Source organism: Lissotriton vulgaris, chromosome 3_1 (assembly GCF_964263255.1).
Source record: "Lissotriton vulgaris chromosome 3_1, aLisVul1.2, whole genome shotgun sequence".
NCBI lineage: Eukaryota > Metazoa > Chordata > Amphibia > Caudata > Salamandridae > Lissotriton > Lissotriton vulgaris.
Window position 1 is genome coordinate 1381377912 of NC_141689.1, and position 25787 is coordinate 1381403698.

Below are 25787 nucleotides of genomic sequence, written 5' to 3' on the forward strand. Positions count from 1 at the left end.
ATTAAAGTCTTTTAAACCAGCTTCTACCCCATGATAGCCCGATGGGTCTGCTGGGTGATGTTGACAATTCCTGCTTAGGGCACATTCGGTTTTGGTTGTTGTAGGAGAGTAGGGTCTGCAATCCTATGATCACCCGGACTTTTTGCTTTTGTTTCACTGGTTTACGACTTTCTCGGGCTGTGGGCCTGCCAATCAGACCCACAGCCTAGCTGTTCTCTCACTAAATTGATGTGTGTACCTTAGGTGCATTACCCAATTGGAACTGGGCCACCCCATCAGACCCTGTAACTCAGGGCATTGGTGTACCCAGGGCCTACCAGGGGCCGAAGCATGTATTATGCCACCCCTGGATGGCCATCTAAAACTGACACAACTGGCTGCACGACAGCTGGGGCAACGTAGCGTACTCGTTCGTTGCTTTAGGTATAGTATCCCTATATCTAACCTCACAATGGACACCCGGGTTCCTATCAGTCACTCCTATGGCAGGCCTTGACAATCCTGAAGGCAGAGTGCATGGAACCGTGTGAATTGGGCTCTGGCACGAGCCGAGCCCGGTTGCAGCTTGCGGAACCAAGACCCAATGGCTGTTCCATGATAACGCGTATCATATCGGTAACTTCGGTATCGCGTTATCAAGACATGTCGAGTAAGGTGTCATACGAATCGGGATGTTGCCCCCTCACCAATTCTGGCGACGAGGTTGGCATTCCGCCCTTCTAGAGGGACACGACATGTACGTAACTGTGAACCCCGGTTAAAGTTAACTGAAGCCTCAGTTCCACAAAATGGACGCTGCCACCACAGACACAAGTCTGACCTCCTGCTGCTGGGAGTCCTTCCAGCGAGGAGAGCTCGGACAAAGGGTTTCCTGTCAAGGGCGGTGTTCGCACCGTCCCAGACAGGGTTTGTGTATTCTGGGTAGGTAGGGCTTTGCGAGAAGGTGACTGCGGAGTGGCACCCCGGTGCTCACTACGCATCTGCCGGCTAGAACCAGTTCCAGGGGCGCGCAGCCCCTGACCTGGGGAAAGTCCAGCAGGGGGAGAGGGGTGTAACTACCCCCCTTCCTGGTCCCACCCTTAGGGCAGGACCTAGTCATGTACCCACCCCTTTCTTTAGGATAAAGGCCGGAGCGGGGACCCTTCCAAATCAGATCATCTTTGAATCAAGAATACTTTCTACGAAAGGACTTCGAGACTCTTCTTAAGATTTCTCCCTTGTGACTAAGGAGTAGTCACCCTGCACCAGCAGGCACCATCTAAGAACTCTGCGGTTTGCTGCAAGTCCTTCCTCAGGAATCCGACGGCCCAGCTCGACGAGAACCGGCTTCCCTGGCACCTCTGACCTCTACCCACGTCGTCAGCTCAGCTGAGATCTGTGGGTGCGACGAGACCTCGAGGGACCGGCCATCATCAAAACCTGCACGCTTTCTTAAACAGCACGACCATCGAAGCAATTCTCTGGTGAGTGCTCTGGGGTCCGAGAAGCCCCGACCCTGAGCCGCTCCAGCACCGAAGTGCAGCCTCCCAGCATCTCCACGATCTGCGTGGGGCCCTTCTGCTCGCCGCTCAGCCCGTTGTCTGGTCACTAGCCGCTGGCTTGTGCCCTTCTTTGACGACATCCGACAACCAACGCTGCTGGTCTGGTTGCTCCAGACTGGCCCTTGCTTCCTTCTTTGCGAGAAGCACCTCGGACCCTCCTGGTCCACTCAAGACGCCATTTTAGGCCCACCACGTGGTCCTGAAATTTGCCAAGGCTTGTTGCCCCCATCCTGGGCCCAGCGACGCCGACAGCATCAACCTTCGTGGGACAGCTCGCACCTCCACCCTGGTCGCCGACAACGCCCCCTGGTCCGTGAGACTGCAGAGCCTAGCGTCGCCCACTCACCTGGTCGAGGTGACGGCCATCCGGTGCCTTCCTGGTACCCTCTGACTACTGGCTAGTAGTACGAACTTGGTCCCCTCTGCTTTCAGGTATCAACGATCTCTGATCCAGGCTTGGATCTCTACGAACTATTCAGCACTGGTCGCCGGCCAGCAACTCCTTTTCTTCCGGCTCCTGGCTCGTCAGCGAAGACCCCGACGCCTGTAAGACTTGTGCAGCCGCAGCCCTCGTGGCTAGGTAACTTCGGCATTTCGGTGCCTGCATAGCCTCCTTACTCTAGGGTCCCGAGTCCCTCGCTTCCGACTTGCCTTATCGGGTCCGCCCGAGACCATTAGAACTTTCCGTGCCCTCGGGCATTTGTTTTAATTGTGCACTTGAAGTATTTTCTAAGAGCTTTGGTTTGTGCTTAGTACCCTGTCCTCATAAAGAGTACAGGGCTGTTGTGATTCTTAATAAATAACTTGTTTATTTTCATAACACTTGTGTGGTGTCCTTTCACTTGGTGTTCAAGGGGTATGTGATGGTATAACAGCTGGCTTAACATGCCCTCTAGAGTTTAGCCCGAAGACTGCTCGTATCCACGCTACTAGGATAGCTGGTCTAAGGTTGACTTACAACCAATCACCATAAGGGTAGTTTGGAACGATACATAGTGGTCGCGAGAATAGCGAACGCTGCATATCGGGCCAACTTCTCACAGTTGTGATGGCCTCTAAGGCTTTTTCGGTATGATGATTGCTTGAGGATATCCTGGAGATGGCTGGCTGGTCGTCGGAGTCAACTTTTAGGAAATGTTACTTTAAGTCCTTCATGGGTATGGCATCCTTAATGGCAAGTAAGCTTTAAATCAGTATATTTTGAGCCTCCGATCCGGACAAAGCATGCAACATTTTCTAGCTACTGTGACGTAAAGTCGCTATTAGGAAAAGGGACAGCAAGGATTATCCCACCTGAAGAGGATCAAAGCCATCGTGCCCAACCTTATAAATGGAGTGTTTTGACTTTGTTTGGGAACAAGCATGATTCTTTACTATTGAAACCTATAACAGACTCTTAAGAGTAGTAAGGTTATAGCTCATGCCGTCATTTATATGACAAACTGTTATGTAAGAGAAGCATGCTAAACTGTTGGGCCGTTTTAGGAGCTATGGGTAATGACTTTTAATTATATTATGTATTTTTTGGTAGGAGCCGAACAGAAGAAAGACTGCCAATTAAGGAAATATCCAAAATGGACCTATTGCTCGAAGGACGAGGAAGGACTGTTCCTTGGGGATATTCTTATGTGGGGCCTGATCTGTCTGATTGGTTGATCTGACTTTTTGCTTGGACGACTAAGATTTGTAGTCCCTCACTTGAATGTTGGTTTGGCATATATGTTAGGCTGCTGAGCTAATAAATGGAGGAAAGTAAAACACATTCTTTGGCTTTATGTCCTTAATAAAATTAAAACGTTTCTTCACTAGAGCTAGGAAGGTTTTCATTAACCAGGTTCCTTTTCCTACTACAGGAGTTGGCCTATGGAAATGTATCCTGCCCTTAAGTTACTGGTTACTGACATGTTCCTGAAGAGAAGACCTAATGTCCTTTCACTTGTTTGAGAGGAAGGAAATGATAGATATCACTGTACTCATACCAAGTAGTCATGTGATAAGAACAATAATGAAGTGGCTCATGGAGAGAGATAAAGGGCCTGGTATTCAGAATCACCCACATGAGAAGATAACAATCTTAAAGAGACCACCTTCTGTCACACAATCCTTCACACCAAGGCAATAGGTCACCAGGGAATACCCATAATTTTAAGGCTGTCACCTACTAGCATATCAATACGCCAAGGATACAAACTACTCTCGCTCTGGAAGGGCAGTGGCTCAGAGTTGGAGTTCACTTCTTTACTCTACCTGTTTGTAGCAACATAGAGGGGGGTCAACCCTCCCCAACACAGCTCTTCCCACTTCACATCATAACCCCATATACTCCTTGATACATACCAGGCAGAATGCCCCTGCTAAGTCATTCCATGCATGTAATCTTCCAGCAATCAACCTATCCATACAGAACCTCCTTCATTAACAATTAAACTGTGGGTGAACCCAGGCGTCCGGTGGGGAACATCTTCACTTGGACTGAATTTTTTTTAAATGCAGGGGTGGGGAGAAAAAAAGCAGGAAAAAATTTTCCCTGAAAAATGCTTATAAAAAAAGAACAAAGTAATCAAGTGGGTGGAGGAGCCCTCAAAAAGTCACTCCCATTCCCCATTTTTTAAAACACAGCAAAAAAGACAGAAAAACAGGATTAATAAAATTATGCAATTTATACTGTTAAACATTTAAAGCATAGTAAAGAAATGGAGGATCATTTTTCCGTAGAGAATGTCAGAAAAACTGTCTAATTTAAATTTGACACGGGCAGCTGGCCCTGACAATCTCCCTGCGGTGGTGATAAAAAAAAAAGAGGTCGGAGTGGTGGGCCCTTTTCTTTTAAAAAATGTTCCAGGGGATACTTACCACAGGCCAAATCCCTGAAAATTGGAGAGGCGCAATTATAAGGCCTATACACAAAAAAGGTGATCTGAATTTTCCAAGAAATTATAGATTAATCAATTTATTGGATATAGGCGAAAAAGTATTTGCCAAATTGATCCTAGAAAAACTAAAGGAGGGGTCAGAGATAAATCAGGTTGTACTTCCAGAACAAGGGGGGGGTTTAAGGAGGGCCACTCGACGGTCGACCACTGTTTCGCACTTTGGTCCATTGCCGGGAAATCCATGGAGCAGAATGGCAAGTTGTGCTGTTACTTCGTGGATTTCCGTGCGACATTTGATTTAGTGGACCGTGAGTTGCTGTGGGAGAAACTGATTGGCCATGATATTCCCAGAGAATTGTTGAGCCTAATACAACTTTTGCACACAGCAAACTGGGTACGGATTATTTTAGATATAGATGGCAGTATATCTAGAAAAATTGAGATTGGAAATGGGCTAGGACAAGGGTGTGTTTTGGCCCCTCAACTGTTTTCACTCTTTTTGGCAGACCTACCCTTAATTTTAGGTAGAGCAAGGGGGGCAAGCCCTAAGATAAATGGGGAACATATAGCATGTCTCTTATACGCAGACGATGTGGAAATTTTCGACCAAACCGAGATCGGGTTACAAAGAAAGTTGAACAGTTTCTATGAGTATTGTAAATCGAAAAAGTTAGTAGTCAATATGGACAAAACAAAGATTCTATGTTTTGGTAAAAGGGAAATAAGATATAGCTGGTACCTGGGTCCTGAGAAGCTGGAAACTGTAGAAGAATACAGGTATCTGGGTATGTGGTTCCAGAAAAACCTTACATGGACAACCCACCTAGATGCATGTAGAACAAGGACAGCAGCATCAATAAATGGCCTTAAGAAATGTAATGGAAGTTACGGTGAAAAATTGGAAAGGCCGGTTCTAAAGGCATATCTAGCTATGGTGCCCCTGCAATTTCTATATGGGGCAGAGATACTGTTCTTGGGTGGTAAACATGGTTGGGACATAGAGGAGGGAAAAGCTTTGAAATATCTACTCTTGCTCCCTAAATGTTCAATGGTGCAATCTGTAAGGTTAGAAACGTGTGTAACCTCATGGAAGATCACAGTTTGTATGGCCTTAGTTAGATTCTGGCAGCGCTTGGGCATCGAGGAAGATCTAAAAATCTCGCAATGGTGTAAGAGGGAAGCCTTGACGAGGGAACGATCTTGGGCTAAAGGGGTCAGAAATTCTCTCAGGATGGTTGGCAAACTGCTGAGCCTGGATGCAAGTCCTGTGACCCTCCAAATGGAAGTGACGAGGAAGGCTCTTAGGGAGGTAGGCTACGAAGTATCCCGAGCCAAGGACCAAGTTTACTTGGCGACGAAAGAGTCGATACAGTTTATGGCCCAGGCCTGGCTAAAAAACACACGTTTCCCTTATATTGATAGACTACCAAATAGATGGCCGAGAAGAGAAGTTCTAAGACTAAGATCTAGATTGAGTACTTACTATTGTAATACTAGAGTAAAATCGGAGATGATAGATAGCATTGGAAATTGTAAGTGTATATTGGGAACTACATGCGATATGATGCATATTTTATTGGATTGTGTAGGAAGGTACCTCCTGACTATGGTTGCCCCCAACTTTTTGCCCTGTGTTTTAGCTGGTTTTTGACATAGTCGACCTGGGGCCCTGCCAATCAGGACCCCAGGCCTACTGCTCTCTCTGTAAAATGGATTCCATGTACCCTAGGTACATTTCCAATTGGTACTGGACCACCTTATCAGACCCTGTAACTCAGGGCATAGGTGTACCCAGGGCTGCCAGGGGCTGCAGCATGCATTATGCCCTGGGCATTACTCTGGGCCAACAGGACTATGGCCTAGCCAGGTTCCCTGACCACACTCTTGTCTGTGAGACTGGCATGGGGTTTGCCAACTTCACTACTGGACCCCACCTTTTGGGGAAGTATAGACAAGAGGTTTTAGTGAATGGTCAGAAAGTTGAGGCATTCAGAGACACAGGGGCCAGCATCACCATGGTGATTGACCATCTGGCCCCCTCTGCTCAACTGACCCCTGGTTTTACTTATCAGGTGACAGACATTCATGGAGTGAAGAGAAGGCATCCCATGGCAGTAGTCAAGCTCAGTTGGGGTAATGTCACAGGGCCCATGAGAGTGGCAGTGACAGATAACCTACCTGTAGATTGCTTACTGGGGAATGACCTGGAACTCTCAGCATGGGCTGAGGTGGAACAAGAAACTCACTCCAGAATGATAGGCCTATCCAGACAGGTTAGTGGGGCAGTAATAGCTACAGCCCCAGTCCAAGCACCATTCCTCCCTGAAAAGGTTGGAAGGGCAGTGGTAGCCACTGCCCAGGCTCAGACAGACTTTCCAGAACAGGATAGGAGGGCTGTGACAGTCACAGCCCAAACACAGACTGAGTGCCCTCCTGAAAAGGTTGGCAAGGTTGAAATGGTCTCAGCCTCTACTCAAACAGATAGTGAGGTTGTGAAGCCTGAAACAATGGATCACTCCACTCAAACAGAGAGCATTGAGGAGGAAGAAGAGTCTTCCCCCTCCCAGACACTAGGTGAGAGCCAGCCTCCTCAGGGAACTGACTCTACCCCTGTTGAAGGAACTGCCCCAGAGGTAGTCAGGCCTAGCCTGACAGAACCTCTGATGTCAGTGGACCCTTCCCAGGTGGGACCCAGTCTGGAGCAGGTAACCTGCACCTCTCTACCCTGCCTCAGTCAGCCCAGGGCTGAAGAGACCAGGGAGGCCAGTGGTGGACCCAAAAGGGCCCCCTGTCCAAAAGAACCCCTTAATCAGCAGATTAGGATCACTGAAGCTGGTAAACCTAGCCAAGTGAAAATAGAACAGACTCCTGAGGGATCCCCCTTAAAAGTAGTTAGGGAACTCCCCCAGCTGGACACTGTTGGGCACAGCCAAACATGGGGCCTAAAAACCCCAGACCTGACCTGTCCCTCCAGTAAGCCAAACAGAGGGACTCAGCCTCCAGCTTTAGGTAGCCAGAGGCTGACCCTGAGAGCTCAGTGCATCTCAGCTAAAGAAAGAAGGGCACACATGATGAATGGTGATTGGAGGAAGTTGAGCCCAAAGGTAGAGGAGCCTCACTTCAGTACTCCATCCCAGCATCAGCCTTCTTCTTTCCCAAGACACACCAAAGGATGAGATTCCCTATGGTGGAGACCCTCAGATACCCTTAGGGTGAGGGGTTGCCTAGTGGACCATGACACAGGGGGAAACCAAGCCAGAGCTGGTCCTTCCTTATATGGCCACTTAGGTAATAGAGGCTTACCTGGACAAGGATAGCCTTATCTCCTTTCGTTTGGGGGGGGGGGGGGGGGGGGGGGGTTGTGTAGGAAGGTACCTCCTGACTATGGTTGCCCCCAACTTTTTGCCCTGTGTTTTAGCTGGTTTTTGACATAGTCGACCTGGGGCCCTGCCAATCAGGACCCCAGGCCTACTGCTCTCTCTGTAAAATGGATTCCATGTACCCTAGGTACATTTCCAATTGGTACTGGACCACCTTATCAGACCCTGTAACTCAGGGCATAGGTGTACCCAGGGCTGCCAGGGGCTGCAGCATGTATTATGCCACCCCTGGCTGGCCTCCTAAATTTGACACAACTGGCTGCATGACAGCTGGGGCAAAGTCGTGTAAGCACCCTTTGCTGTAGGTGTAGTATACCTATACCTAACCCTAAAATGGACACACAGATTCCTATCAGTCACTCCTATGGCAGGCCTTGACAATCCTGAAGGCAGAGTGCTTGAAATCGTGTGAGATGGTGCTCTGGCATGAGCTGAGCCTGTCTGCAGCTTGCGGAACCAAGTCCTAATAGCTGTTCCATGATATCGCATACCATATACTCTTAAGTGCATTATAATCCTCGCGGTTAAATGCTAACTTTGGTATTGCTTTATCAAAACATGTCGAGTAAGGTGTCATACGAATTGGAATACTAACCCCTCGCCAATTCTGGCGACGGGGTTAGCATTCCACCCTTCTAGAGGGACACGACATGTATGTAACTGTGAACCCCGGTTAAAGTTAACCGAAGCCTCAGCTCCACAAAATGGATGCTGCCACCACAGACACGAGTCTGACCTCCTGCTGCTGGGAGTCCTTCCAGCGAGGGAGGCCTGGACAAAGGGTTTCCTGTCCGGGGCGGTGCTAGCACCGTCCCAGACATGGTTTTGTGTATCCTGGGTAGGCAGGGCTTTTCAGGAAGGTGACTGCTGAGTGGCACCCCGGTGCTCGCTACGCATAGGCCGGTCAGAACCAGTTCCAGGGGCACACCAGCCCCTGGCCTGGGGAAAGTCCGGCATGGCAGGGGGGTGTAACCACCCCCCTCCTAGTCCCACCCATAGGCAGGACCTAGTCACCGGGTCAGCCCCCTTTTTTAGTATAAAGATGGGAGCGGGCCCCCTGTTCAAATTAGATCATCTTTGGAATCAAGACACGACTTTCTTCGAAAGGACTTCACGATTTCTTCATCAAGATTCTCCCTTGTGGCTAAGGAGTAGTCACCCTGCATCCGCAGGCACCATCCTAAAGAACACTGCGGTCTGCTGCAAGTCCTTCATCACGAATCCGACGACCCAGCTCGACGAGACCCGGCTTCCCTGGCACCTCTGACCTCTACTCACCTCTACAGAAAAGCTGAGAACCGTGAGTGCGACGAGACCTCGAGGGACCGACGATCGCCAAGACTGCACAACATCTTTACTGCAAGCCCACCGTGTCCTCCACGGGTGAGTGCTTTGGGGTCCGAGAAGCCCCAACCCTGCGCAGCTCCAGCACCCAAGATCAGCCTCCCTGCATCTCCACGATCTGCGTGGGGCCCTTCTGCTGTTTGCTGTGCACCGCGTTGTTTGGCTACTAGCCGGCTGGCTTGTGGCCTTCTGAACGACGCCCGACGACATCACTGCTGCTGGTCTGGTTGCTCCAGACTGGCCCTTGCTTCCTTCTTGAAGAGAGGCACCCCGGACCCTCCTGGTCCACTCCAGACGCCATTTTAGGTCCACCGCGTCGGCTTGAATTTGCCAAGGCTTTGTTGCCCAATCCTGGGTCCTGCGACGCCGACAGCTTCTATCTTCGTGGGACAGCTCGATCCTCCTTCCTGGTCGCCGACAACGCCTCCTGGTCCGTGAGATCTCCGAGCCCAGCGTCACCCACACGCCTTGTCGAGGTGGCTACCATCCGGTGCCCTCCTGGTGCCCACTGACTACTGGCTAGTAGTCTCGAACTTGGTCCCCTCTGCTTTCAGGTGTCATCTTCCATCGACCCAGGCTTGGATCCACCGAACTTTCTTCACTGGTCGCCTGCCAGCAACTTCTTTCTTCCAGGCTCCTGGTCCGTCAACGAGGATTCCCGACGTCTTTTGAGTCCTATGCAGCTGCAGCCCCTGGGCTAGGTAACTTCGGCATTTCGGTGCCCCAGCATAGCCTCACTATCCAAGGGTCAGAATCTACTTTCGTTTTCTCCCTACCAGGTCGGGTTCGCCCGAGAACACTAACTTTGCAATTCCTAGCTACCATAGACTTTGTCCCGCATCTCGCGTGAGAGTGCACACACTGCACCCGAGTCCCCTGGGTCTCCTAGAAGTAATCTAACGATTCTATAGTCAAGTCCTAGCGATTCCAAAGCCTATTAGTACTGTACTTACCTGCTAGTAATTTCGCATTCCACTTTTCAAGTATATGGTTTTCCGTGCCCCTCGGGCATTTGTATATACTGTGCTAACTTAAGTATTTTTGTAAGAGTTTTGGTTTGTGCTTAGTACCCTGTCCTCATAAAGAGTACAGGGCTGTTGTGATCTTTAATAAATAACTGTTCATTTTCATAACACTTGTGGGGTGTCCTTTCACTTGGTGTTCAAGGGGTATATGTGGTATAACAGCTGGCTTAACACACCCTCTCGAGTCTTTAGCCTTAGACTGCTCGTATCCACGCTACTAGGATAGCTGGTCTATAAGGTTGACTTACAACCAATCATCAATAAGGGTTGCTGGACTGATACATAGTGTTCACTAGAATAGTGAGCACTGCATATCAGGCCACCTTCTCACAGATTGTACAAAGCTTTTAGAACCACAAAAAGAGATCTTATGTCCCATTTTTAAAAAATACGCTGTCCATAATAGACTTACTGCAAGCGTCCTCCTAACAGAAATGATGAATCTAGATATTACTTGTGCATTGGGGAGTTTTATGCAAAATGTTAAACGAATTATGAATTGTGATTAGCTCAAGTCGTGTTTGATCCATTTTTTAATGAGTAATAAGTCATATACTGTTTTAAAGTTTTTATGTAACAATGAACTGTTTTTATATTGTTTTATCTGTTTAAGGACCGACACCATATTGGGCCGGCGTGATGACATCAGTTCCGCCCTTTTTTCCGTGCCTTCGAGGCACACGGACGGACCGATGACAGTAGATATATATATATATACACACACACACACAGTATACAAATGTCAAGATAATACACACACAGTGTGAAGCCAATGCAGGAAAAACATGTAAAATAAAACATTTCCTTCGATAATATATAAATAAATATACACATTACATTACAATTACTCAGGTATAGAAGAGTGGACAATGGGGAGGCGGGTGGGTCAGTGAGGAATCCACAGGCAGATACTGGATCTACCAGAAAAAGCGTTACCGAAGGTAAGTAACTTGTTCTTCTGATATATGCATCTGCCAGTGGATTCCTCACCTTGTGAATAGATTCCCACAGAAGTCCCCACTCCCGGAGGAGGGTGTCCACTCTGCTATACCAAGAAATCTTGGAGGACAGAGCGCGCAAAGTGGCCGTCCCTCCTCACCTCTGAATCCAAGCAGTAATGCTTCGCGAAAGTGGGGAGGGAGGCCCAAGTTGCGGATCTGCAAATGTCCTCTACGGGCACACCTCTAGAAAGAGCAGATGATGCAGACTTAGCTCTAGTAGAATGAGCCCTTATACCCTCTGGAGGTTCCTTACCCGCCAGGGAGTACCAGATCTTGATGCATAAAATTATCCATCTTGAGAGCGTGCGCTTGTGCACAGCCTTCCCCTTCCTGCAGCCAGCAAATTCAACAAACAGCTGGTCATCCGATCTGAACTCTTGTCCTGTCCAGGTAAAAGCTCACCGCCCTCTTAGGGTCCAGGCGGTGAAGTCTCTCCTACTCCTTGGAAGGGTGAGGGGGAGGATAAAAGGCAGGGAGGGTAACGGACTGCCCCAGGTGGAAAGGAGTAACTACCTTTGACAGAAAAGCAGCCCTGGACCTGAGAACCATTCGATCTGCATGAAAGGATAAAAACGGGGGCTTTGAACTAAGAGCTTGAAGCTCACTTACCCTCCTTGCCAAGGCAATTGCTACCAGAAAAGGGACACTTGTGTAACGGCTCGAAAGGCGAACCCATCAGGAAAGTAAGTACAAGGTTCAAGTCCCACTGAGGCACAATAAAAGGAGTAGGAGGAAATTGGCAAGGCCCTTGATGAACCGTAAAACGATAGGTGACTTAAACAAAGAGGGCTGGTCCGGCAAACACAGGAAAGCCGATAAGGCCGACAAATAACCCTTAATAGTTGTCATCGCAAAACCCTGCTGGGCCAAGGAAAGAGCAAATTGAAGAATATTGGACAAACGAGGCCTTAAAGGGTCAATGGACTTCTCCCCACACCAAGCAACGAACTTAGACCATCTATAGGAATAAATGGACTTAGTGGAGTCACGCCTGGCTGACAAAATGACATCAACCACATTGTGTGGGAGAGAAAAGGAACTCTGGTTGCCCCATTCAATCTCCAGGCATGAAGGTGTAAGGTCTGGAGGTGGGGGTGTAGAACCTGCCCCTCCATCTGGGAGAGGAGATCTGCCCTGTGAGGGAGACGGAGCGGCGAGCACGAGGAGAGGTGGAGAAGATCTGTGAACCACACCCTTCTTGGCCAATCCGGGGCGATCAATATAACTTGGGCCCGGTCTTGGCGAACCTTCCTCAGAACCCGAGGAATCAAAGGTATGGGAGGAAACGCGCAAAGGAGTTGCGAGTCCCAACTCATCTGAAACGTGTCCCCCAAGGCTCCCTGCATCGGAAACTGGAGGCTGCAGAATGACGGGCAGTGAGCATTCTCGTGAGTGGCAAAAAGATCCACCTGAGGAGTCCCCCAAGTCCGAAAGACCTGATGAACTACCTCTGGATGGAGCCTCCACTTGTGGTCGGCGGAGAACTGCCGACAGACTGTCTGCACGAACATTCAGAACTCCGGCGAGGTGATTTTCCATCAGACAAATCTGATGGTCCTGAACCCAGGACCAGAGACGCAGAGCCTCTCTGCAGAGACACTGCGACCCCACTCCTCCCTGCTTGTTGACATCCCACATCGCGGTCGTGTTGTCCGTCAGTACTTGAACTGACTGACCGCAAAGGGAAGGAAGGAAGGCCTTGAGCGCTAAACGTATGGCCCGTAATTCTAGAAGGTTGATGTGAAGCAAACTTTCCTCTGGCGACCAAAGGCCCTTGACCTTCAGATCCCCCAGATGAGCACCCCACCCTAGAGTGGATGCATCCGTTACCACTGTGGCCACCGATGGAGGCAGTTGAAAGGGCTTTCCTTGCGACAGATTGCCCTCCACGCTCCACCAAGACAGATCCGCCGCAGTTTTTCTGGAGATCCTGACTGACTCCCTTAGATCTCCGTTGTGCTGATACCACTGCCTGCGGAGGCACCACTGGAGTGCCCTCATGTGCCAGCGTGCATGGTTGACCAACAGAATGCAAGAAGCCATCTGACCGAGCAGACGGAGGACCTTCAGGACTGGAACAACCGCTCCATTGTAGAATAAAGGAATCATTTCCTGTATGTCGCGAATCCTTTGATGAGGAGGGAATGCACGGCATACAGTAGTGTCCAGTACCGCACCTATGAACAGGTTGCACTGGGAGGGCACCAGGTGAGATTTGGGTACATTTATCAAAAAACCCAACCTGTGTAACAACTGAGTTGTCTCCTGTAGGTGATGGAGCACCTTCTCCGGCGACTCTGCTTTGATGAGCCAGTCATCCAGATACGGGAATACAGGTATCCTCAACCTCCTGAGATGTTCTGCCACCACTGCCATCACCTTGGTGAAGACTCGAGGCTCAGTAGTAAGACCAAACGGAAGGGCAACAAACTGGTAGTGTGTTGTCACCCAACCGTGAAACGGAGATACTTTCTGTGCGACTTCAAGATGGAAATGAAAATACGCATCCTGCAAATCGATTGACACCATCCAGTCTTCTTCCATCAGCGCCTGAAGAACCTGAGCAAGGGTGAGCATCTTGAACTTCTCCTGCTTCAGATACAAGTTCAAGATCCTGGATTGGCCGAAGCCTGCCATTCTTTTTGGGGATCAGAAAATACCGGGAGTAGCATCCCTGACCCCTTTCCTGCTCCGGAACCACCTCTATCGCACCTTTTCTGAACAGCACCAGGACTTCTTCCTGCAGGGGAAGCAGGTGGTCCACCGAACAATAACCCTGGCAAGGAGGGTAATTTGGGAGAAAACCCCGGAAGGGAAGAGCATACCCATTCCCCACGAGATTGAGAACCCAAAGATCCGATGTAATCAAATCCCAATCTCGTAGGAAATGGGTAAGCCGACCTCCCCACTGGGCCCACATGATCCGGAATGGCTGATCTAGGGCTGCTTTGCTGCGTTGGCAGGGGGCTGGGAAGAGGAAGAAGAGGAGGAGGCGACTTGACAACCTCTGGGACGAGCTCTCTGTCTGCCCCTGTACGCCTTATACAGTGTGTTTTGCTGCTGCTGCTCAGTTGACTTGTAGGAACGAAAAGAAGATCTGCCAAACCCTCTAAAACGTTTCCCAAAGGTGCCCCTGGTCTGAAGGCCCAACGACTTAGCTGTCGCTCTGCTGTCCTTAAAACGTTCGAAAGCAACGTCTGCCTTTTTGCCAAACAAACCAGACCCATCGAATGGTAGATCCATTAATGCAGACTGGACATCCGTTGAAAATTCAGACGATTTAAGCCATGCAGCTCTCCTCGTAGCCACCGAAGAGCCCATGACTCTCGCCACAGAATCTGCTGTGTCCAAACCACTCTGGTTCACCTGCCTTGCTGCAGCCTCCTGAGTGTCCGAGATAACATCCTGGAAGTCTTTTCTATCATCCTCCGGTATTTTTGGCACCAACTGTTTTACAGTATCCATCAGAGTGTGGATATAACGGCCCATCAGGCAGGTTGCGTTTGTGGACTTCAACGCCATACTGGCAGAGGAGAAAACCTTTTTAGCAGCCTGATCCTGTTTCCCCGACTCCTTTTCTGCAGGAACCTGTGGAAAAGCTCCTGTTGATCTCTTGGAACACCAAACTCTCAGGCAGAGGGTGTGTGGACAAACATTCCGGGTCATTAGGAGCAACTCTATATCTCCTGGCAACAGCCTTAGATACTGCAAGAGCTGACAAAGGTTTCTTCCAAACTTCTAAAATTGGCTAGGGCATCATTAAATGGCAGCATTGGCTCAATCACTGAAGATAGTGAATGAAGGACCTCTGTGAGAATATTCGATTTAAACTCAGCAGTAGGCACAGTAATGTTCAGTATGTTTGCCGCCTTCCTTATCAAGACATGGTAAGGAGCCACATCTTTAGAGTGTGCATCTGACACTGAGGCTATATCCCACTTAGGAGACAGTTCCAGGCCACTAGCCACCCTCAGGTCATCAAATGGATCCTCAGACTCCTCCAGCTCACCCTCTTCGACATCTTCCTCACAAAACCTTTCTTCCTCCATAAGCCTCTGGGCTTCACGCCTCGACCTGTGCCTCACATACGATGCCGACGGATCCACTGTTGACTCTGTCGGAGCCGCTGCCGATCCAGACGTCGGACGAGGTCGTTTCACACGAGGTCATTCAGGGTTCGGCATCGGAGTTGATGGAATCGGCGGCGATGGCTTCGGAGTCGAAGGCCTCGCCGGCGTCGGAAAATGCCAATGCGGCGCTGGAACCGGCATAAAGGGCATAACGGGCGCAGGTGTATAGGTCTGGGAAACACCCAGACTAAACGCAATCGGACCCGTGGGACCAGCAGGAGCCCCAGTGGGGTACATAGCCCTGGAGTATATTCCGAACATAGCATTCCGGAATTATGTCGGATCTTGACCTGGAGCCGGGAAGGCTGGGTACGAACACTCGGGCCGCTCTTGAGGGCGCGGAGTCGATACGACGTCGACCTCCTCTTCTGGCTGGGGCACCGGAGTCGACGGACTCGCCGGCAATGGAGCCTCTCCCTCACCAACCACCTCCTCACCTTCATCCTCCCGACCTGAAGGATGGGACGGAACCGGAGATGGATTAGATATCGGCCTCGTGAACCTGGCGAATTCACATGCGACACTTCACTCTCGGCGTCCTGCTCTTCCGAAGCCGAAGACACCACTACCTTCTCAACCAGCTTCACCTGTGACTTCGGCTTTGAACCAGAGTCCTTCCTCGAGTGACGTCGGGACTCATGGGTCCTCTTCTTATGCTTCTTCTTTGAAGATCTCGAAGCATGGGCCGAGGACGAGTCAGATCGCGACCTCGAACGAGATCTTGACCTCGAACGCCGAGTTCGTGACCTTGAACTTTTCTTCTCCTTTCTGCTTTTAAGTTTCGCCACGAGAAGCTTGGTTTCTCTCTCCCGAAGGGCCTTAGGTGTCATCTTCTTGCACGACGGGCAGTCTTCAACATCATGGTCGGAGCTAAGACACCATACACAGCATTCATGTGGATCCATAATGGACATGGTTTTGCCACATTCCCCACAAGCTTTAAACCCGGTCTTCTTCGAAGACATGTCGAGAGAGAAGACAATGAAGCACAATTATATACCAAACTAACAAGGTTACTGCAAAAGCTACGGACAATCCCTAGAAAACCGTTAGCGTTGACGACGCAGAAAAAAGGGAACTGATGTCATCACGCCGGCGTGGGCCTAATATGCTGTCGGTGACGTCAGCGGAGTCGCACGCAATGCCGTGCCTCTATGACGTCCTCCACGTCGGCGCGAAGCTACGAAAGAATTTACGAATGTTGCTGACGCAAGGGGATATTCACAAGGCGAGGAATCCACTGGCAGATGTATCGATCAGAAAAACCTTGATTTTGAACTGAACTGAACATATGGACTGAAGTGCAACCGCATTAAAGAGATTTTTTAGAAGGAGATGAAACAGGGCTTCTGCCAATGGAAATCAAACCTTTTTAAGAACTTGGCAGTACATCACATCACATAAGCTTCCAACAGCAAAACCTGTTATTCTAAAAACTTACCATGCAAACATGTGGCCATTTCTCAAGCTGCCCAATAATCTTTTCATCAAGATTTTGTTTAAAAGTTTCTTTGTAAAATCTTGGCAATTTTGATAACCATATGCCGTAACTATATTTCTTCAATAATTCCTTTAAGTTGTTCTGCACTACAGCCACATCACTGGAATCAGAAAGTGACTTGTTTCTTTCTTGGATAGAGTTGTTAACTGAAAAGAAAAAAAAAAGAAAAAACATTTATGCACTTTAAAATAATAAAAATAAACAACAAATGATGGACTATTCAAATGCATCTTGTAATTCAAACATAAAAAAGGATGTAGTCCAGCTTCCAAATTCTTGGTTTTGAGCATGGTTGCTAACCATAAATGGATAACATTATAAAATGTTACTGCAGGAGTATAGCAGGAGTAGCTCTCTACTTTGCAGCAGGACCAGTACGTTAGGTCACAAATACATAGATACAGCCTTACCATTATCTTACTCATCAAAATCGTCAACAACTTCTCTTCCCTAATTAAGAAAGCAGATCTCTAGAAAGGCAGACGAAGAAGGAACTCCACCTACAAAATGACGATGGGGTACGATCATAACTTCGTCCCTCCATAGACCTAATATGCATTCATGAGTTTGCATACAAACCTCCGACAGGTGCATTCATTGCCTAGAGCTATGCTAAGCACAAACCCTCAACATCACTATGCCAACGCTACTGCATACAATTTCTGCTATGTATTACACATTGAGCTTCCAAACAATCTGGTCCTGCAGGCATGGACTCCTCCACATGTTGATGGTGACCAAACATTTCCTAGCTATCGTAATGAAGTTTTCAATTTCATTTTGGAGATGGAATCAAGTATTATGCTTAAACTGTTTCTTAATAAACAGATTAACTAGCACATTTACAACATCAAGCATCAAACACTAAAAACTGCATTTCCCACAAAATCCAGGAAATCGAGCACAATGCAAGCATAAACCAGGAAATAATCACAATAGGACAGTTCATACACAAGCTACATTAGGCTTCCCCTCAGCCTTTTCCTTTGCTCAGACCAATACTGGCATTCAAAAATCACTTGTGAACCATTATGTTAAATCCCCCTTTTCCAAATCTAGAACAAGAAACCAAAACTCAAAATCACTGTCGCCAAAAATCCAATGATTAATTTCCAACATTTCATCAACAACCAGTTCACTTTCATAAAGCTACATGGGTTAAAAGTGCATTCAATAATCAATGCCATCAAAGCTCTAAATGTAATGTACTACGCAGACACCAAAAGTGTACAATAATCGTCGCATGTGAGGTCTTTTTGCAATAACTAAGAAATTTTACATAGGGTAGCAAAAACAAAGGTAAGTATTATGAATGTTAATGCGTATTCATTCAAAAAAAGCAACATATGTCACGGGCTAAAAATAAAACATCCTAAACTTAGAATCTGATTAACAATCCGTACACCTCATAGAGTCCTCTTGCATGCCTTATACATTTGAAGCCCTGGCCACTCTCATCCATTGGGCTTCAGGCATAGTTGTATTAATATGCCTCCTCAATGACGCTTTTAAACTCTTTGTTTAGGGGTGGTGATTAGACTGAAGCAAAATACTTTTTCGCCCCACTTGGCTACAACCATTCAATCCTGTATGTCCCATTTATTTGCAGGCACATAATAACTAAGCACAATTTAGATTGGTAAGAAAACAGTTGATAAACGCTTTCCGCTCTGAAGCCACCAAGATCATCTGCGGCGATCCCCAGGGCTCATCCCTCAGCCTAACACTGTTCAACGTCTACATGGCACCGCTCACCCACGTCGCCCGACTGCACAACCTCAACATCATCTCCTACGCTGACGACACCCAGCTGATCCTCTCCCTCAGAAAAGGGGGTGGTGGTGATGAACAGAGTGTCTGAATTAAGCAGACCACTCTTACCCAGTCCAAAGATCAGGGCTTGAGCCATCACCGTTATTTATCTCACTGCACCATCCCAGCTCAGAACCTGGCTATATGCAAATCAGTCTGTCCCTGGCCCAGTGCATCATGGGAACAGGGCAGACTAAACTACCAAGCCAATTCTTCACCAGAAAGGAGACAAGCTACCGGGGACCGGTTTCTGGCATTTCAGCCGTCTTCGGCCCGGCTTGCTTGAATCCCGATGGTGCAGTGAGAAAGGGACTCATGTCTGAGTATACCTTGCCACACCTATAGTGGCCAAAAACGATTCAGAAAAGGGGGTGGTGGTGATGAACAGAGTGTCTGAATCGTTTTGTCCACCATAAGCGTGGAAGGGTATACTCAGATGTGAGTCCCTTGCTCATTGCACCATCAGGATTCAAGCAAGCCGGGCTGAGGACGGCTGTAATGCCAGAAACCGGTCCCCGGAAGCTTGTTTCCTTCCCAGTAAAAGAATTGGCTTGGTAGTTTGGCCTGCCCTGTTCCCATGATGCACTGGGCCAGGGACAGACTAATTTGCATGTAGCCAGGTTCTGAGCTGGGATGGTGCAGTGAGCTAAAAAACGGTGATGGATCAAGCCCTGATCTGTTGACTGGGTATGAGTGTTCTGTTTAATTCAGATACTCTGTCCATCACCACCCCTTTTTCTGAATCGATCCTCTCCCTCAGCAAGGACCCCCACACCGCCAAAACCAGCCTCCTCAAAGGAATGAAAGCCGTCGCCGAGTGGATGAAAACCAGCCGACTGAAGCTAAACTCGGACAAAACAGAAGTCCTTATCCTCGGATCCACCCCCTCGGCCTGGGACGGCTCCTTGTGGACGGCCGTGCTGGGAACAGCTCCAACACCCACCGACCACGCAAGCAACCTAGGATTCATCCTCGACTCTACCCTCTCCATGACAAAGCAGGTCAACGCCGTCTCGTCCTCCTGCTTCAACACCCTCCGCATGCTCCGCAAGATCTACAGGTGGATCCCCACCAAAACAAGTCACCCAGGCCTTCGTCAGCAGCAGGTTGCTCCCTCTACACAGGAGCCTCGGCCAAACTCCTGAAACTACTTTAGCGCATTCAGAACGCCTCTGTACGCCTGATCCTCGACATCCCTCGCCGCAGCCACATCACACCCCACCTAAGAGAACTCTACTGGCTTCCCGTCAACAAGAGGATCACCTTCAAGCTCCTCATCCACGCACACAAGGCACTCCATAACACCAGACCAGCAGCTGGTCCAGAACCATGCGGCCAGACTGATTCCAAGACAACCTAGATGGCAACCTGCCACTCCTCTGTAAAGGAAATTACACTGGCTTCCCATGTCTCAACGCTGCACCTTCAAAACTGATCTTTAAATCCCTTCACGGCAAAAGTCCAAAATTTATCAACAACCTGATACTCAGGCATACCTCCCTCCCGTAACCTACGCTCAGCCCACCTCTCACTCCTCCACACTCCCTCATTTAGGCGGAAATGCATCGGAGGTTGTAGATTTGCCACTCTCGCCCCCAGACTTTGGAACTCCTTCCCCTTGGAGATCCGTGCCTGTTCTGATCTCATGAAATTCAGAAGATCCCTTAAAGCATGGCTCTACGAGCAAGCCTACAACTGATGTTCTCTTGGGTAACCACCTCTGCCTTCTCTCCTACAGTGCCATGAAACCGACCGGTGTACATGCGCTTTATAAAATATTATTAACATTAACATACCTTAACAGACGACTCAGCTTCTACACCCTCAACCGCCAGCTCCACTCTGCCGATCTCGCCACAGTCCCCTGCATCCGAAGAGCAACCTCCGGCGGCAGATCGTTCTCCCACTGCGCCGCACGACCTGGAACACCCACCCCATCCCCCTACGGCAGACCCAGGACCTGCTAACCTTCAGAAGACCTGGCTTTTTGAGAAGTAGCAACACTCACCCCAACTCCCCCTTCAGCGCCTTCAGAGTCTCGCAGGTAAGTAGTGCGCTTTACAAATGTTCTTGATTGATTGATTAACCATACATGTACTAAACTTATATTTTCTTGAAATAATACAGGTTAACCCTTCAGGAGTGATCATTATTCGATCTAATTCAATGCTTCTACAGATACTCTTAGAAGAAAGTAGAAAAAGCAAAATGACCAGCTTTGCTGACAACTGGTTTCGTTTTAACTCTATGTTAAAAAAGAAAGACCACATTATTCAAATCTCACAGCATGATGTGCCTGCACTCTGGAAGTATCACCAATCGAATACCCAACATTATTACAGCTGAGCTGGAGTTCCCCCACAACACTAATGCAACAGATGAAGACCAATTTATCAGTCAATCTGTAAGAAATAACGAATCTATAAGCCACACCAATTAGCTAATTAAGAAAAGAAATTACATTAAACCCAAGACATCGATCTCCATATATCAACTATGCCACAGGTCCAAAACGGATTTGTACTACTTGTTGGTGCTAGCCACCCAAATCTGTAACATAAAGAACACAGTTTATTTCATACGGCTTGGGACTTGGCAAAGTCTTTAGAAATTTGATTCACCATACAAAAATCAGGGGGGAGGACAGTTTGTGCTTCTGAAAAAACCTCAGAGTTAAGAGATTTGCACATAGAATACATGCTTTCTCTAATGACAAAAGTATGAACAAACTTGTTCAGCTCTTTTAAGAGGGGATCTGCAAACCACTATCCCTACACCACTAATTCTGCCTCTCAGTGGCCAGCTCCCTGAGATGGGGGTTGGGGCAGAGATAGGGTTGAATTTAAGAAGTAGGGGCATCAAATAACCAGAGAAATTTCACACTTAGGAACACCACCCACACAGACAAAAACCCAGGATACACAAGCGCCCCTCTGCCCTTGGCATCCTCCAGCATAGCCCAAATCTTAGTTCGCGCCCACCACATTTAAATATTATCCTGGTGTGCCTTCCCTGCAATATGGGCACCAGTCTTGGGATCGGCATCCATGTATAATAGACCATCTAGAACCTCAAGTTGCACGCGCGGTTTGATAAAAAACCCTCCCTGGGCACTGAATCAAGTGACCAATGTAACTAATATACTACATTCTAACAGACCAAATTTTAAACCCCAACCTTTAAGTCATCACTGCTGGACTTGCAGCCAACACAAGAATAAAGGAAATTAAGAGAGGCTTAGCTAACCCTTACAAGCAGAAAAGGGAGTTTCATGTTTGATTCTGCTCAGTAATCTACAAACACATGAACCAATAGGAAAAAGGCATAAAAACACAACATGTAAAGAAGCAACTTCACCATTGATTTTACTTTGTTTTTGGGCTAATGGTCTTAAGGAAGGTGTCATTTGTTTTAATGCACATTAGTAGTGATAGATTCCTTACCTTAGAATAACCCCCAGGCGTCAGACTGGATCCGAAAAGTTTTCCATCAGCCGTACCAGTGCGTGTTGGTAGGCGTCGTCGTGCAGCTCCGCGTGCTTAGTTGGCACCGGGATGACATTGCTGGAGCTACTTACACGCACCCACGCACGCTATCAGTTCTGTACACGACTTTCCACGCCAGGAACGCAGAGAAATGCAAGAAACCGACCACTTGTGACATGAAACTACGGCCCTGAAAAGGATGACCTTAACCCTAGATATCAGTTCGCAGAATGGGGAGGATGGGTGGGGCGGTAAGGAATTTATCACTACTAATGTTTCTTACAAATATATTGTTACCGAAGGTAAGTAACTTATGCATCTGAAAGAAACACGTAGTGAGATTCTTTACCTTAAAATAGATAACCCGCGGGGCGTGGCCAAGATGGCGGGCTGAGTGGTCGCACTCTAAGTGAGCTCCGCCATCCCTGGACCCTAATCCTGCTGTGCATGCACTGATTCTCCCCCCGGGACGCTGCATTACACGGAGCGGAGGCCCGTAGCACCGGAGGAGCATCATTGAGACCGCTGGCCCCTCCCGGGGCGCTGGGCTGACTCCGGACGGGGCACCGCTGCGGAGGGCGAGCGGGGCCTCACACACGGCCTGGTGGAGAGACGGATCCTGCCCGGCCATAATCGTCGGCCCGGGTGATTGCTGCGGAGTCGCTGACCCTGCCCGCCTGCCCCGGATTTTTGAGCCTCTCATTGCCGCGGGGGCCGGGGGCCTGGGCTACCGGATCCGGAGCCATAGAGACTCCGACGCCGGGCCGGCGTCGGACATCACGCGAGGCCGGGGCTCGGGCCTGGGTCCTAGGCCTCGACTACTCTGACGGCCTCTGAGAGGGCCGGCGAGCACTGTGGGCCTTACCTGCCGGATCGGGACGGACCTGCCTGGTCCTGTGGCACCCCGTCGGAGCGTGGACCGGCTGGAGCAGAGGTGAGGAGGGAGAGGTGCCGGACTTGGGGCCTCCTGCTACGCGAGGCCTGGGCTACCGGACCCGGGGCCATAGAGACTCCGACGCCGGGCCGGCGTCGGACATCACGCGAGGCCGGGGCTCGGGCCTAGGTCGTAGGTCTCGACTACTTTGCCGGCCTCTAAGCAGGTCGGCGAGCACTGTGGGCCTTACCTGCCGGACCGGGACGGACCTGCCTGGTCCTGTGGCACCCCATCGGAGCGTGGACCGGCTGGAGCAGAGGTGAGGAGGGAGAGGTGCCGGACTTGAGGCCTCCTGCTACGCGAGGCCGTGGCTTCGGCCTGCGCCCCGGGCCTCAGAGACGCTGCACTGCGGTGGCCCCCCGGCCCCCCGTCGGAATTGCGGAGCACAGGGAGGCACTCCTGGGCCGACGTAGAACCCTGCGGAGAGTCAGACGGCTGGGGGACAACGGTGTGGACAGTGGCGGCCGACATTCCTTGAGGTCACGGGAGACCGGGAGTTGGGCCCCTACGTTTTCTAGCCGCCTTTGCACTTGGCCACCGGGATAGAATTGGGACGGGCCCCTTCCTCAGGGGGACCCCTGGCGGCATTCTGGGCCTGACCGTGGGAGAAGGAGAGGGCCGACCGGACATTACTGCGACCCCCATGTGGCCCTGAGGGTCTGCAGTGGCCTAGCTTGAAGGTCGATCCCTCAGTGAAGTAGGTGACACCGAGCCCGAGGCCGCGGAGCTTGTGCAGCGAGAGAGGAGAGCAGCGCCGGGCGGATTGGTTCTGAGGGCCCTGGAGGGTGGCCAGTCGTCGAGGGAACGGACCGCTGGTCCCGCCGCAGTTCCTGCTTTATCAGTGGGGCGGCTCGGCCCCATAGGTCAGTGGTGGGACGGCGTGGGAGTCCGGCAGCTCGGGTCCTAAGTTGCACCAGGAATTGGGCTGTTGGATTTCTAGGAGAGCACCTCGGTAGCCACCATGTCGAACAACAGAGGGTCCCGGAAGGGGGACCGCACGCTGCCAGAGATGCTGAACCGGAGCAATGCGAGACAGGACCGAGGTCAGCCATCCCCACCCCACCCGAGTGGTGCCCAAGGAGCGAGTGGAGGAGAACCCCCGGTTACGAGGTCCTTCCTAGAGTCCCTCTTCAGCTCATTGCGGGACGACTTTCAGACGCTTAAGCAGGAGGTCGCAGGTGAGGTCCGTGAGATACGGAGGGAGGTGGACGGTCTCGGTGACAGTGTCTCCACGGTGGAAGAAGCGGGCCAAGCTAGGGACGAGGAAATCACACAGTTGCAGCAGGAGGTCATCCGACTCCGGGAACAGCACCTTGACCTGCAGACGCACACGGAGGACCTTGAGAATCGCTCCAGGAGAAACAACATCCGCGTCCGGGGCGTTCCGTCCCGGGAGGAGGGGGAAGATGTGGCGGCCTACCTCGGAGAGCTGTTCAGAGAGGTGCTGGGGGAACCGGCTGACTTCGCCATTCGGATTGACAGGGCACACAGGGTAGGTTTACAACGCGAAATTCAGCGCCTCCTCCTGACATCTTGGCTTTCCTGCCAGACTATCCCTTGAAGGAGCGGATACTGAGGGAGGCTCGGAGGAGACCCTCCCTGGAACTCAGAGGCCACCGGATAGCTCTCTATCAGGATCTGGCCGCGTCCACTCTGCAAAAACGCAAAGCTTTTAAAATTGCGACTGACTTTCTTAGGGAGCATGGCACTCAGTATTCGTGGGGAGATCCCTTCCGGCTCATTTTCAGGTGGAACGGAATCTTGCACCAATTGCGTTCTCTTCAGGACACGTGTGGAGTGCTGGGGATCACTGCCACTGAGGACGGCGCCCACACACCGCGCCGGAGCCGTATTACCAGAGACGGATGGCAGACAATCCCCAGCCAGCGATCATCTGCTTCCTTGTCACGGCCGGACTCCCCTGCGGCCCGGGCAGAGTCTGACACAGCGGTGCAGGATGGATCTGGAGCTGCTACTGCAACTGTGGTGGCGCTGACAGTTTAAGTGAACTCCGGGGAGAGATCGACATCGCTGTGGTGGAGCTGCAGGTTTGAGGGTTTGGGGGGGGTGGGGGGAGCGGAGGGGTGCGAGGTGGCTGGACGTCCACTTTTCCTGACTTTCCGCAGGCTTGTCCGATAAGGACCGGACTGGGACAATGGGTCTACAAGTTTTTGGGGGGGTAGAGAGGGGGGTGTTTGAAGTTGTTGATCTGGTCCCAGTTGGGGGAAGGGGCTGGATGAGAGAGGGTGGGCGGGGAGACCGGGGAACAGTTGGGGGGGGCCAGGGGAGTTGGGGGGTGGAGTGGAAGACGGGGTTTGGGGGTTTGGAATGGGGAGGGAGGGTCGTCCAGTGCACACGGGGGTTCCTGGTTATTTTGACATTGTCTGTGCTCTTTGATCTGCTACTATTTGGCTATGGCTTCAGCTGTGCAATCTGCCTCTTTGCTTGGCATGGACGTTGGGGAGAGGTGGGAGGGTTCGCCGGGTGCTTCTTGAGGGCAGTGAGCTGCTGGATGGGTAGCCTTCTTTATGGTTTGCTTGGAACTGTCTGCTTTTTGTGTCAATGCTCTCTGCATAGTACTCTGCTGCACCACGGGCTGAATGACGCTCTTGTCCCCCCGTTTTTACGACGGGCCCTTGTTGCTTTCAAGTACGCCACCGCTCATGCCTCCAACCACATGTAAGGTAGTGACCCAGAATGTCCGGGGTCTGAATAATCCTGTGAAGAGGCGGGCCGTCCTTTCGCTTTTAGAGAACACCCA

General features: G+C 50.2%; 1 protein-coding gene across 1 annotated transcript in view; it reads right to left on the minus strand.

Moving 5' to 3' along the window:
• TDRD7 (tudor domain containing 7) overlaps nt 1-25787 on the minus strand; it is a 1355384-nt gene that overhangs the window by 1056393 nt on the left and 273204 nt on the right. The window contains exon 6 of the mRNA XM_086961853.1: nt 16736-16941. Within this exon, the coding sequence (XP_086817979.1) occupies nt 16736-16941 (206 nt within the window). The remainder of the gene's footprint in view (nt 1-16735; nt 16942-25787) is intronic.